General features: G+C 31.5%; 1 protein-coding gene across 1 annotated transcript in view; it reads left to right on the forward strand.

The window, feature by feature from the left end:
* CCDC178 (coiled-coil domain containing 178) overlaps positions 1-16,069 on the forward strand; it is a gene marked incomplete at its 3' end in the record, with an annotated part of 368,411 nt that overhangs the window by 80,668 nt on the left and 271,674 nt on the right. The window contains exon 12 of the mRNA XM_081078376.1: positions 5,299-5,435. Within this exon, the coding sequence (XP_080934502.1) occupies positions 5,299-5,435 (137 nt within the window). The remainder of the gene's footprint in view (positions 1-5,298; positions 5,436-16,069) is intronic.

The following is a 16,069-nucleotide window of genomic DNA, read 5'->3' on the forward strand; positions in this document are numbered from 1 at the left end:
CAAGCTATCAGCAGCCCTGCATTTTTTTTTTTTTTTTTTTTGAGATCCAGTTGAATTTGCTTTCACACTCATTCAGTTTTGGCAAGATACAGTGGTTTGTAGAACTGAGATCCTTGGTGAGGATCAGCCAGGTATCATTCTCTGTGTGATACCTTCATTCCCTGGCTGGTGGTTCCTTCCTCTTTAAACCCAGAAAGGTAGGGTGAGTATGGTCGTGCTTGGTATCCCTCTGACCTTCCCTTGTGACTCATGTTTCCTGTCTTCCTCTTCTGGCATATCTCATTCGCTATAGTAAAAGAAAATAATATAAAAGGAAATTATAAAATGGTAAAAAGAAATAGTAGTATCTCACAAGGCAATTATATATATTTGTATATACACATATAATTACATATGTATGTATAATATATATACATACACACACACACACACACACACACACACACATTCCTGTACCAATTTGCATTCCTACCTAAAGTTAAAACTATGTGGTATTTATTTATTGATTGATTTATTTATTGCCGCATTCTATTATAGGCTCTTTAAATTGTATCTCATAATTTTTAATTAATCCATAATTATTAGTAAGCTGAGCATATTTTAATAGCTTTTGTAAGGTCATTTGTATTTCCTTTTTTGTTAAGAATCTCTTGATTTTCCCCTGAATGTTGAGTGTTTGTTTTTTATTGATTTGTAAGCATTCATTATATATGATGGCCACTAACTATTTTAAAGTTACATATGTTAAAAATATTTTCACCAAGTCTTTCATTACTTTATGACATCTTTTGATGACTAAAACTTCAATTTTAATTTAGTAAAACTTATACATTTCTTTCAACTTTGTACTTTTCTGAACATGCTTTAAAAATTTTTCCTTCCTCAAACTCAAAAAATATTCTCTGGTATTTTATTCCATATGATTTGAAATTTTGGTTTCATATTTACACAATATTTTTAGGTGAAACTATGTTTAAAATATTCAAAAATTGACGTATATTCTGTCTAGTTATCTTTAACATTATTGAAAGTACATATAGAAGTTGACTTGCCTATGTTTCTCTTCGTGCGCTGCTTCATGTGTTTTGAAGTTTTATTGTTTGGTACATCTATTTGTAATTGTTGGTGGGTCTGTTTGTAATTGTTGTCTTGTTATGTCTTCTTGATTAATTGGCTCTTATCATTATAAAATGTCTCTAGTAACAATTTTTAGTTAAAAGCACACTTTGTCTGATATTAATATACACTCCAGCTCTCCTTGGCTAATGTTTTCATGATATATGTTTTTCAACTGTTTTATTTTCAACATATTTATATCTGAATCTAAAATGTGTCTCTTGTAGATAGTATATGACAGGATCATTTTAAAAGAAATTATTTTCTCAATCTCTCTACCTTGATTGAAGCATTTAATCCATTTACATTTCATGTAATTATTGATAAGGTAGGATTTATGTCTGCCATTTTGCTTTTGTTTTCTCTGTTTTGTGTCTTTATATTTCCTCTGTTACTCCATTACTACCTTTTTTTGTTTGTTAAATAGATATTTCTTAGTGTATCATCTCAATTGCCTTGTCATTTATTTTACTATATACGTCAAAATTATTTTCCTAGTAGTTGCTTGAGATTACAAATATTATCTTAATTTATAAAATAATCTATTTTGTATTAATACTTAATTTCAGTAGTATATAAAAACTTTGTTCCTTTTTAGTGCCCTACCTTCTTTTTTTGTGCTCTTTTTGTACAAATTTTATTCTTATACATGTGTAGCTATCAACAGAAATTTATTACTTTATGTTATTGTCTTTTAAGTTAGGGGGTAAAGTGTTGGAAAATAATGCATTTATGCTGTTCTTTATATTTATCTATGTAGTTATGTTTACTGATTCTCTTTTTTCTTCTTGTGTATTCAAGTTGCTGTCTAGTGTACTTTCTTTCAGCCTGAAGGACTCCCATTAGTATTTCTTACAGGAAAGATCTCCTAGTGACAATTTTTTTCAATTTTTTGTTATATGGCAATGTCCTAATATCTCCTTCATTTTTAAATGACAGTTTTGTTTGATATAGGATTCCTGATTCCTTTTTTATTCTATTTATTGAGCATGTTAGCATATGCCTTCTAGCCCCATGGTTTTGGGTCATAAACCAGGTTTTAATCTTATGGAGATATTTTGCGTGTGAAATGTTACTTCCCTTTTGTTGGTGTTTTCTATTTGATGAAACGTTACGTTCATGTTTTCCTTTAGTTTTTAGACATTACCTTTAGCTCTTTGCACATATTTAAAATAGCTGATTGAACTAATAAATTCAGTATCTAAGCTTTGGGGACAGTTTCTATTGAGTGCTTTTTTTCTTCTAGATGGTCCATCTGTCTTATTTCTATGTATGTTCCATAATATTTTTTTGAAAACTGGACATTTTAAACAATATACTATGGTAATACTGGAAATAAGATTTTCACTCCTCCCCAGGATTTGTTCTTGTTTCTGTTTGCTGGAATTGTTACTTGTTTGTTTAGTGACCTTTATGAGTGAATTTTGTAAAATCTGTTTTCTTTGTCATGTGTAACCACTGAAGTTTCTTCTTAGTTATCTTAGTGGTCTGTTAATGATTGGACATTGATCCTTGAAAATCTGGAAACAATAAATCTCCTTGTCTTTGCCAACGGGCTTTGTGTGTTTGTTTAGGCACATCCTGAGCACCCATCCAGGCAGTTGTCAACTCTGCCTTAGTTTTCACTTTCTGTTTTCATAGAGTCTCAAGGTTGACCAAAGGTGAGAACTCAGGTACTATCAGAGCAGGTGAACAATCCGGGACTTTCACACATCTCTGTGCATTTGCAGCCTTCTAGATTCCCAGAAATATGTTGGAGCTTCACAAAGCTACTATTTCATTCTCTTCAAAAGCTTTTGTTTTTTAAGTTTGTTGGTTAGTTTGTTGTTTTTCCCAAGTGTCATTTATCCACAAAGGTGGTTGCAAAATTAATCAATTGCCTGTGATTTTTTTTTTTCTTTGATAATCATGCTTTGAGGAAAAACTTCTTTGAGGAGACTTTTTGTAAGCTCTGTATAAAGTCAAATACAGACATTTTTGCAAGTGGCATCTTCCAAACAACAACAACAACAACAACAACAACAACAACAACAAAAGCAGTAGACAGGTCAAATAATAATAGTTATCATAGAATGACGCTTTGAAGTCATTCCAGTTCCAGTTCTGTTCTACTCCCTCTGGTGGATGCTCGCCTGCTGATATTCTCCACAATGTGGGATGATGTTCTTCAAAGCTACCATAGACAAAAAGACGGAGGGATTAGGACAGGTGAAAACACCAGGAATCTCATACTCCTTATTATGATTAGGCTGTCTTTCTTGAATATGTACTCCTCAAATTGCTGCAAACCTTTACTTAAAAAGTTGTGAAAAAGCTAATTTTGACATTTTTTGGCCAGTTCCCTCATTACCTTTATGTAGGAGAGCTTTCAGATGTTTTTACTCTGCCGTTTTCACTGACACTCTTCACTAGCACTGTATCTTGAAATGTTGGAATGTGGGCTTTTATTTCACATTTTTAACAGTCTTATTTTTTCTTCAATCTTGTTTATTGTAAAATATGCAGTTAAACATGTCAACAGATCTTGGCTTACTGGGCAAGGTGACATTCTCCAAAATTATACAAATAAACTCATTTTAATAATTTGTATTGTTCTGTGTTTGCATTTAGATTTTTATTCTTCTGAAATTTATTTTGGTTATAATGTGAAGTAGAGAAACCACTTTGTTTCCTTTTTTGGAAAAGAAATTCTACATTATTTCAGTCCCATTAATTAAAGTAAATGATTTCTCTGTCACTGAATTCAAATACCATTTTAAAAAATATTAATTCAGATCTATTTCTGGGCTCTATTTTTCCCCTCGAATCTTATTACAATGCTAAAAAAGAAATAGTGCTTTATAATAATGGTGTTATAGGATGTTTTAATATCTTGTAGCAATTTTCTAGCATTGTTCCTCTTTTTCATATACCTCTTGGCTACTCTCATATTATCTTCCATACAAACTTTATTTCATGCAATTTGAAAGAGAATACTGCTTTTTATTTATTATACTTCATATTAATTTTGGGATAACTGACATTGTATTTTTATTAATCCTTTGCATCACTCTTTTTATGTGGGTCTTGATTTAAGCTTTTAAATTAGAATTTGTGTTTGTTTTATGTAAGTTCTCCCTTTTGTGTTGAATTTATTCCAAAATATTTTCTAACTTATGACAAAGGTTGTTAAGTATAATCACTGTTCTTTAATAGATTATTTCTCTTTAGATAATAATGATTATATTCCAAATGCTTATATATGGCCATTTTATAAAAGTTATTTATTGTAGTTTTACATTGAATCTTCTGTTTTACTAGATATTCAATCATATAATCTAAATTTGGAGACCTATAACATATTCATTCATATTCAATATTATAATGGTAACAATTGGCTTCATTATCCAATTGCATTTAGCTAAACTTTCACAAAACATGATTAATAATACTATTAATAAAAGATAATCCATTCTCATTCTTGAGTTCACTGGGCATGCATTTAGCATTTTATGATTTTTTTAATATTTTCTGTTGGTTCTTTATATTTGCTAGTATTTTATAGTAATATAAAAATTATGGAAACTAGATAATACAAGTATATCAAATGGCTATTTTGTGAAGTGTTGGCCATATTCATGTTATTTTCTTCTTTAATTTGTTGATGTGATATATTGTTGTTTAAGTTTTTCTAATTTTTATCAATTCTTACAACATAACTAAATGCATTTTATTTTATTTTGATCATGTATTCATTTGAGCACTGTTAGACTTGATTTGCTATTTTTATTTGGAATCTTATATCAATTTTCAGGAATGAAAACAGCCTGTCAGGTGTTATTTTATACTGTTTGAATCAATATTTATTAACTTATGGTAGCTGCATAAAACGAAATATAATCTATTTCTTAAGAAAGTAATGTAATTCTCTACAATTCATTTACATTTTGTATGTATTTTTTCTTAGTTTGATGAATTGAAAATAGTTTATGATCAACTAGTCAGGAAGAAAAAAAGTTTCCAAAATAAATATCTGGACGCATTTAATAACTTTTATGCTACAGTAAGTTGACCTTTCCTTACTTCCCACTTAGAGTTCCATTTTCTATTCCCCAACATTAACCCATGCAACTAAAATAATGTTTTATATATTTTTGAGATACATAAACATTTATAAATTATTATTTTATTATTTTCTTAAAGAAAAAATCATGGGATATAGCACTTTCTAATATCACAAGACATTATTCAGATATTTCAATAGCATATACTGAATTGATGGATGAAAATAAAAGAATTGTCATCGATATTGAATCCATAGCACGTTCAATGAATGACAGGTAATTCTTCAAACAGAATTTTTCTTCTTATACCACATACCTAATAAGTCCAATATAATATACCTCTTCATTTTGTGTTCCTGGGATGGTATGGTTCGTTTATCGTTAACTTTAATTTTGTTTGTTCCTGTTTCAAACATTCCTCTTTAATAACTCTGAATCCTTTAGAAAAATAAAAATAGTGAAAAAATGATTTTATAAGCAGTTTTACACTCACTCGTATCAATATTCTCGATATTGTTTCAAACTCCGTATCTTTGATTACTGAAAAGGTCGAATATTTATACATCCTCTCTTGAATTCTACTTTTTCTAAGACTCTTGTGTGCTTCCAGGGAAGAAATAAATAACTTATGATTCAGAGAGGAAAAGTAGCTGTTCTAAAATCCCACAGGTAGCACAAATGGCATTTGAAACCTGAATTTCTGTATTCAGATTCAAGGTTTTTCACCTTATCTCATTTTTTTTTTTTGGCAATTTAATCTGACTTTAGTTTGACTGACATTTAGTGAATGATCAAATACGTTTGGTATATTAATTCAACAATAACCATCTCAAATAGCAGACCTTACATTAAAACTGCAATTCTCTTAGGGCACAGGTAAGACTGGTGAATTCTTAGAGCTGCACTTTTGGCTGTGTGGGCTGGAGCTTAGAGCAAATGTTTCACCTGATGTGTGTGTGTGTGTGTATTTGTGCGTGTGTGTGTTTATGGTGCATGTGTTTTTATTTGACAGGCAGGCAAGAACAGACATTGAGGTAAGAAACTAAGTGCCAGATAATGATTCATTTTAAGGGATTTGGACTCTGCTGAAGACTGGTCACATTTGTTTCTTAAAAATGTGCCATTATTCAATATATATATGCAGATGCAGTCACGTGCATATACTATTTTTTTTTAACTGTTGCCTTTTTTTTTAAATTAAAGTTTATTGTGGTGACAATTGTTAGTGATGTTACATAGGTTTCAGGTGTACTGTTCTGTCATACATCTATGTATCACCTTGTGTGTTCACCACGCAGAGTCAGTTCTCCTTTCATCACCATTTATTTGACCCCCATTACCCTCTGGTAACCACTAAACTATTGTCTGTGTCTATCCGTTTTTGTTTCTTCATTTGTTTGTCTTGTTCTTTGTTGTTTTCAGTTTTATATACCACTTACCAGTGAAGTCATATGGTTCTCAACTTTTTCTGTCTGATTTATTTTGCTTAGCATAATAATCTCAAGATCCATACAGATGTCGCAAATGGCACTATTTCATCTTTTCTTATGGCAGAATAATATTCAATTGTGTATATATACCACATCGTCTTTATCTAGTCATCTATCAAAGGACACTTTGTTTGTTTCCATGTTTTGGCCACCATAAATAAAGCTGCAATGAACATTGCAGTACATGTATCTTGATGGATAAATGTTTTCAGATTTTTTGGGTAGCTATCCAGGAGAAGGATTGCTGGGTCATATGGTAATTCTGTTTTTAATTTTTGAGGAGTCGCCACTCAAAATGGATCAAATACCTAAACATAAGACCTGAAACAATAAACTGCATAGAAGAAAACATAGATACTAAACTTATGGACCTTGGGTTCAAAGAGGATTTTTATGGATTTGACTTCAAAGGCAAGGGAAGTGAAAGCTAAAATACATGAATGCAACTATAGGAAACTAAAAAGCTTCTGCATTGTTTTCAATTATATTAACATTAAATATTATTTTAAGTTAGTTTCAAGTGTACTTTTACATAATTTACGAAGTGATTTCCCGATTAGTCCAATACTCACCCAGCAATATACATATCTGTTACAATATTGTTAACTATATTCTCTATGCTGTACTCTACATTCCTTTGATGATTTTGTAACTACCAGTTTGTATTTTTTAATCTCTTCACTTTTTCACCCAGCCCCTCAACCACACATCTGCCACCAGATGGCAACCATCAGTTTATCCTCTGTGCCTATGAGTCTGTATTTTTTTTTTTATTTTGTTTGTGAAATTCCAGGTATAATGAGATAATATGGTATTTCTCTGTCTCTGTCTGACTTATTTCATTTAGCATAGTACCCTCTCGGTCCAGCCATGTTGTCAAAACTGGTTAAGATTTATTTTTTTAATGGCCGAGTAATATTCCATTGTATATATGTACCACATCTTCTTTATCCAGTTGTCTATTGATGGGCACTTAGGTTACTTTCCTATCTTGGCTATTGTAAATAGTGCTGCATTGAGCACAGGGGTGAATACACACATATGTCTTTTTGAATTAGTGTTTTGGATTTCTTCAGATAAATACCTAGAAGTGGAATTGCTAGGTCACAAGGTAGTTCTATTTTTAATGTTTTGAGGAACCTCCATAGTATTTTCCATAGTGGCTGCACCAATTGGCAATCATACTAACAGTGTATGGGGTTCCTTTTCCTCCATATCCTCCACAAGACTTATTGTTTGTTGATTTATTGATAATAGCCATTCTGACAGGTATGAGGTGATACATCTTTGTGGTTTTAATTTGCATTTCTCTGATGATTAGTGACATTGAACACCTTTTCATATGTCTATTGGCCATCTCTATGTCCTCTTTGGAGAAATGTCTATTCAGGTCCTCTGCCCATTTTTAAATTGGATTGCTTATTTTATTTGGTGAGTTCTTTATAAATTTCGGATATTAACCCCTTATCAGATGTATCACTGGCGAATATCTTCTCCCATTCAGTAGGCTGTCTTTTCCTTTTGTTGATAATTTCCTTTGCTATTCAAAAACTTTTTAGTGTGATGTAGTCTCCCATTTGTTTATTTTTTTCTTTTGTTTCCCTTGCCTGAGGATATATATTAGAAACAAATATTACTAACAGCAATGTCATAGGGTTTGCTGCCTATGTTTTCTTCTATGAGTTTTATGGTTTCAGGTCTTAACACTTAAGTTTTTAATCCATTTGAGTTTGTTTTTAGATTTCTCTTTTTGAAGCCATCACTTTTGTGATGAATCCAGGTTTGAATATTTGGTTTAAAGGTGGTTCCAGATATTAAATGAGAAATGTATGGCGGGGTGAAAGGTTGAAAGAAAGATGTTGCTATATTTATTTGGAATTGTGTGTGACATGATTCAAGTGTAAGTGTCCAGATATCACTTTGAATTATGGATCTGAAATAGAGGAAAGGTGTACATAGAGATAGGAGTTAGGTGCTAAATGTAGAAGTATGTTAAACTGGCATACATTTTCATTTTTATCATTTCCTTTGCTTCTTAGAAATTAGATTTGTCATGAAATAGAAATTTTATGGGATAAATTATGATACTAAGCCAAATATCAGTATAATATAAAGCTTCTCCAATATCTCCAATATCATTAATATATTCAAGAAATATAATTAATGGCTTTTATGGACTCTATCCACACTAAAAAGAACTTTGTTGGTCATGAAAATCACAGCTATCTACTTAGAAAATATAAAAGGAAAAAAATCTCATTCATTAGAAAATGAAACCTAAATTCAGCAAAAAGACACAAATATGAAATACTAGATTTTTATGAGGAAAACACCAAACGTGATTGAAATTTATTAAAATTTATTTTTAAAATGTTTCCAGTTTATCAAAGTATATTTGAGAAGTAAAAAATTAGATATACAGAGGGTGCCAAAAAAATGTATACACATTTTAAGAAAGGAAAACTGTATTTATTGTAACACTCAATATATACCTATAACAAAAGATGAATACAAGTCACGTTTGACTTCTGCAATTACAAGAGGTGCTCAGAGTGGTTACCATCAGCATCCAGACACTTCTAATTATGGTAAACTATTGCTTGAGTGTAGATAACATCTCTAAATGTGTATACGTTTTTTTGGCATTCCCGGTATTTAAGGTATATCAAATGATGGGGTTTTTTTAAGACTATTATTTAAGAGCAGTTATATTCACAGCAAAATGAAGAGGAATATACAGGGATTTCCCATAAACTCCCTGCCTCCACACATGTATAATGTCCTCTATTATTAACATTTGTCACCAGAGTGGTAGATTTGTTACAATTGATAAATGTACATTAACAAGTTATAATCACCCAAAGTCCATAGTTTACATTAGGATTCACTCTTGGTGTTGTACATTCTGAGGGGTTTGGACAAGTGTGTGATAACATGTTTCACCAAAATCGTGCCATACAGAGTATTTTCAATGACCTGAAAATCCTCTGTGTTATGTTTACTCATTCCCTCATTCCCCTTTCCAAATTCTGGGATCTTTACGTCTCCATAGTTTTGCCTTTTTCACAATGTTGTATAGTCGGAATCATACAGAATGTAACCTTTTCAGATTGGCTTCTTTCACTTACTAATATGTATGTAAGTTTCCTCCATGTCTTTTCATGGCTTGGTAGTTCATTTTTTTGTAACGCTGCAGAATATTCCACATCTGGATATGCCAGTTTATCCATTCATACTGAAGGACATCTTGGTTGCTTCCAAGTTTGGCAGTTATAAATAAAGCCTCTATAAACATCCATATGCAGGTTTTTGTATGAACAAAAGTCTTCATTTGGGTAAATACCAAGGAACATGATTGCTGTATCATATGATAAGAATATGTTTAGTTTTGTGGGAAACCACCAAACTATATTCCAAAGTGGTTGTACCATTTTTCATTCACACCAGCAATGAATGAGAGTGCCTTTTGATCCACATATTTGCCAGTATTTGGTGTCTGTGTTCAGGATTTTGGTGATTGCAATAGATATGTCATGATATTTTGTTTTAATTTGCATTTCCCTAATGACATATTATGTGAAGCATATTTTCATATGCTTATTTTCCACTGTATGTATCTTCTTTGGTGAGGTATCTTTTGAGGTCTTTGATAAATTTTTTTAATCAGATTGTTATTTTCTTACTGTTGAGTTTTCAGAGTTCTTCGTATATTTTGGATAATTATCAGATGTGTCTTTTGCAAATATTTTCTTCCAGTGTGTTGCTTGTCTTCTTATTCTCTTGACATTGGCTTTCACAGAGCAAAACGTTTTAATTTTAATGAAATCCATCTTATAAATTATTTCCTTCATGGATTTGCTTTTGCTGTTATGTCTGAAAAATCATTGCCATATCCTAGGTCATCTAGGTTTTCTCCTATGTTATGTTCTAGGAGATTTATAGTTCTGTGTTTTATTTTGCATTTTACATGTGGGTCTACAATCCATTTTGAATTATTTTTATGAAAGGTGTAAGGTCTGCATCTAGCTTCTCTTTTTTTTGCATATGGATGTCTAGTTGTTCCCAGCACCATTTGTTGAGAAGATGTTCTCTGCTCTACTGTGTTGCCTATGCCTCTTAGTCAAAATTCATTTGACTATTTTTCTATAGGTCTATTGCTGGGCTTTCTATTCTGTTATACTGGTCTACCTGTCTATTCTTTCACTAATACCCTACTGTCTTGATTACTGTAGCTATAGAGTAAGTCTTGAAGAAATATATTTTTTAAATGGGTAAATACAGGGGCATATCAAACTTTTGAATATGAAACAAATAATGAGAAAAAGTCAAATTCTAACCAAATAAATTATAATTTTTATTGAGACTAACTAAAATCCTAATGTAATATTATTTTATAGCTTATTTAAATGATTATCAGATAAAACTCACCAAAATAACTTTAAAATGAGGATTCATGGTGATACAGCTTTATAATATATTTAAACATGAAAAAGCTTACATAATTATTAAACTCTGTAGTATTCACCAAAGTATAGATAGCTAAATAGATGAAACATGACCAGATACTAACAGCAATTAGTTAGAAATAAAAATTTAAAAGATATGTCTCATAGTATAATTTTAAAACATGAAATCCAGTGACTAAGTCTAGCAAGTAGATGTATGATAACTTTACATAGAAGACTGCAAAACATTATTAAGACAAATTAAAGAAGATGCAAATCATTGGGGGAGTACGTATCTTGGTCATATATTGGGATACTCAATATTGTGAAGATATTCACACAATCTCAAATTCTGAGTATATTTTGTGTTTATGTATGCGTGTGTATGTGTAAACTGAAAAGTTGTTTCTAACTGTATATGGGAAATCAAAGAAGCAAAAATATTCCAGACAATGTTAAAGAAGAAATAATTTTGAGAACTCACCATTTTTCAAAAATTATAATGAAGTGTAAGATAACTTACTGTTGTTACAAGGATAAATAGACCAGTAGAACTGAATAGAGAGTCCTGAATTAGACCCATACATGTACATTTGCTTGATTTGTGACAAATATGCCACTGTAATGCAGTGTAGAAGGAGTAGCCTTTTAATAGCGTATGAAAATAATAAATATTTACCCCTATCATCACATACGAATGTCAATTTTTATGGAGTATAGTTGTAAATCTGAAAGTTAAAACAATGTAAAGCCTAACAGAAAATATAGGAAAATATCTTATTAAATATGGGCAAAGCAAAGCTTTTTTAAACAGGAAAATAAACACCATTATAATTTTTTTAACAAACGGTGACTAAAGATGCCATCAAGTCAGTGAAAGGCAAAACACAGACTGATAAATATATATGTAATACCTGTATCTGAGGAGACAAATCAACACACTATTAAATCAACATTAAGTATAATCATAAATAATAAATACAAATGTAGATAATAACCATAAAATAAGTATACATAAAATAATAGCATAATAAAATAATTAAAAATAAACAAAAAATAATCCAACAAAAAGCAGAAAAAGACTTGAACTGTCATTTTTCAAAGGAGGATATCCAAGTGTACAATAGTAATGAAAAGGTGCTTGATTTCTCAGGGAATATAAACTAAACCAACAACGAAACACCAGTATACATCCATTAGAATGGCTAAAATGCAAAGGCTGTTGATGTATTAGGTGATGGCCCGGAAGTTGGAGCCACTGGAAGTCCTGCACACTGCTAGTGGGAGTGCAATTTGATAGAAAATACTTCAGCACTATCTACTAATGAGTTAAATACATCCTCTCCTAGTTATATAGTAATAAATCATACACACGTTCGTCAAAATAACTTATGAGAATGTTCATAGCAGCATTCATTTAATAGTCACAACCTAGAAAATACTTAAATGAACGTAAAGAGTAGAATGGATAAATAAATTGTAACATATTCATACAAAGAAAGCAATGAGAATGAACAGATTTCAGCTACATAGAACAACTTGGATGAATCACATAATCATACTATTGAGCAAAAGAAGACACGATAACAATATATACTGCACAATCCTGTTTTAAAATACACAAAACTTCATGATGTTGATAGAAGTCAAGATTGCAGCTCCTATTGGGTGGTAGAGACAAGAGAGCACACACTACGGGTTTCGGATGGCATTGTTCAATTTCTTTTCTCTTTTTTGTCTGAATGAGGCTGTTACTTGTACATTCAAGTGAAAATGTAACAAGCTGTATTCTTTGATTTGCATACTATTCTGTGGTAAAGATTATTCAATAAAATATATTTAAAAACACATCAAATTACATAAATTGTTAATTCAATGTAAAATGCATTCAATAATGTATGAATCTTATATTGAATTCACATTACGTGTAGACATTGAGGTAGGTGCTAAAGTTGCAGTGTGTGTGTGTGTGTGTGTGTGTGTGTGTGTGTGTGTGTGTGTGTGTGTATGAAGGTTTTTGCCTTCAATGCGACCCCAAGAAACAATTAATATGGAAGCTATAGTTTATTAATGGCCTAACAAGTATAATAAGAAAGGCAGAAAAGGTTTTAGGTAGCAGGAGATTCTTTTATATATTTTTTTTAATTTTTAAATTATTTATTCAAAACTTACAAATTCAATGCTTGCTTGTCATTTAATTCTAAGAAAACAGTTGGAGAGTGATCACAGTACATTGATTAATATGGAAAATCATTGTTGTATTTTTGAGTGAAAAAGAAGTTTGGAATATCCTTTTGGATGCAATTCAACCTGAATTTCTTTACTTTAAGCAAACACTCTGAAAAATGAAATCAATGATACGTGTTTAAGTAATATGTTATTTGGCATTTATCTATCTATCTATCTATCTATCTATCTATCTATCTATCTATCTATCTATCTAGTTTCAGGTGTATAAAGCAACATAATAGTAAGATATTTACATCCCTCACTAGACAGCAGGAGATTCTGATGATACAACTCATTTTAGCCATTACTAATTACCTGTGATATTTTTCCATTCATTTCTGTGGTTTTCTGTAAGTACTCTCTCTGCCTTCTATGGAGATCTCATATTTCTTTAATTTTTTTCCTCTTAGAGATAGTGTAGCATCAGTGATGTTTTATGCATAATATAACAAAAATAAAATGCACACTTTTTGCGTGGTTGCATATCCAGTACCTTATGACTGCTTGCAAGTAGGACCTACGAGTATGCATATTTTTCCACATTTTTGGACCCTCAAGACTAACCTCGTACCTAACATGTTGATGTGCATTAAATATTTGTTGAATAACATTTTTGGTAGAAAATACTCATTTTTAGTATGCTATCTATAAAATGTATCATATGAGCTGCAGAAAATAATATAAAGATCAATGGTTTTTATAATTTATAATTTGATATCAGAAATAACTTCATAAATCTTTATTTTTTACTCTATGCAAACAGCATTATAATTTTATAATTATGACTAACAGACTAATATTGTAACCTTATTGCTTATGACTAACTTCATAATCAAAGTTTATATTTAAAGGAAACTTACACCTAAAAAGCAAGTGTATGTCTGTGAGTGTGTGTGTGCTTGTATGTGTGTGTGCATATGTGTGTGCGTGTGTGTCCTGAACACTGGCTTTGTGTGAACTACTGTTTGAAATGCTAGGGATATCATTTAAGTTTACATTCTCCTAAATAGATAATAAACATGTGAAATAATAAAAGATTGTTTAAAATTCAGTTACTGATACTCTTGTGAGGAAGATAAAATTGAATATGTGCTGGAGAGTGAAAGGGTCAGGGAAAGATTGGGAGCTCTGCTTTAGCAAGAACATTCAGTGACACCTTTCTTTAAGAAGGTGACATTTGAGTGGAGACCTGAATGAAGAAGGTCAGCCTTGCGATGGTCTTAGGAAGAACATGACAATTAGAAGGAATAGCACATGCAAAAGCCCTGAGATGGATAAAAAAATTCTGTGTTCTGAAATCAGAATGGAGGCCGGTGTTCAATGAAAATTGTATATGACTAGAGTAATTCAGGGAGACAAATGTTGGCAAGGCAAACAGGGCTCAGACACTGCTTGCCTGTAAGTAGGCTCTGATAAAGGCATATGGATTGAAGCATTTAATCTATTTAAAGCATCTTACATTTTAGAAAGATCTGTTGGGCAGCTTAGTGAAAGATGGACTTGGGTGCATATAAGAATAACTTTTATGGTGATTCAGAAAAATTATAATGATGACATAGATCGAGGTTTTTTACAGTAGAGATGGTAATAGCTGATTTTCAAATATATTTTGGAGAAAGTGCCAACAGGATCTTTGATAGATGGATATAAGATGTGAGGAAAAGAAAAATGGTCAGGCTACTTCCTGAGATAACAAGGAGAAGTTATGAGGGGGATCTTGGAGAAGAAGATGTAAGTATGTCTCTTTGGGCCATATTAAACGTCAGACTTTTATTAGCTTTTCAAATGGAAATGAGAAGTAAAAATTAGATTACATAGGTCTATGGCACAGAGATGAGCAAGATACTGGACACGAATTTGGAGTCATAAAATTAAACAATAGGACAGGATGAGATGTCTAAAATGAGAATGTAGACAGAAAAGTAATGAGAATTTACATTTCCCACAATGTTGATAATAGAGAATGTGGAAGGTCTTTTTCTATCAAACACTTATAAATGGAGTATAAATAGGACATACATTCTTTAAATGCAGTGTTGTGCTTATGGGAAGTAATGGAAATCCCCAGGGGCTAAGGCAAAGAAATTAACTGAACAACTGCAAGTTAAATTTCTAGCTGATACGTGGCTGCTTTGAAAATATGGAGTGAGGAGTGTCCTTGCTGGACTTAGAAAACAGGAGAATTAACTTTTAATGTCTTCAAACATAGGCCATGGGCCATGGATCTGTGAAAGTGGGGACGGTGGATAAAATAAGGGCATTTGAATGGGTGGAGCAGAAAAAATATACCTACAAGTGAAGGCAGAGACAAAGTGTGTCTGTCTAAGCCAGGGGCCTGAGTGAGGGCAAAGGAAAGGAGAAGACTACTGGTCTGGCTCCTTTCCACACTGGCTTGATGTTTTCATTTACACCATCTGTGTGATCTTGGAAGAGCCTAACCAACAAATTATCATTAAAAAAAAAAAAAGTGATCCTCCTTTGATAAATATTCTGTACAGCAATAAATTGACTCAAGCCTCACAAGATTCTCTCAAATAAAGTAACACTTTTAAAGATGAGCTAACACAATTATAAAACAATAAGGAAAAATCCAACATGACTGAGAGTTATCAGAAATAACCAGCAATATATTTAACTTCCGAATAATTTCAAATAATAGAACTAATCAATAAAGTCTACCTAAGTAAGTTTAAAATTATTGAAGGGGAAAAAAGAAAAAAATAAACTAGTAGAACACTATCAAAAA

The sequence above is a fragment of the Rhinolophus hipposideros genome, assembly GCF_964194185.1.
Source record: "Rhinolophus hipposideros genome assembly, chromosome: 17".
NCBI classification, from domain to species: Eukaryota; Metazoa; Chordata; class Mammalia; order Chiroptera; family Rhinolophidae; genus Rhinolophus; species Rhinolophus hipposideros.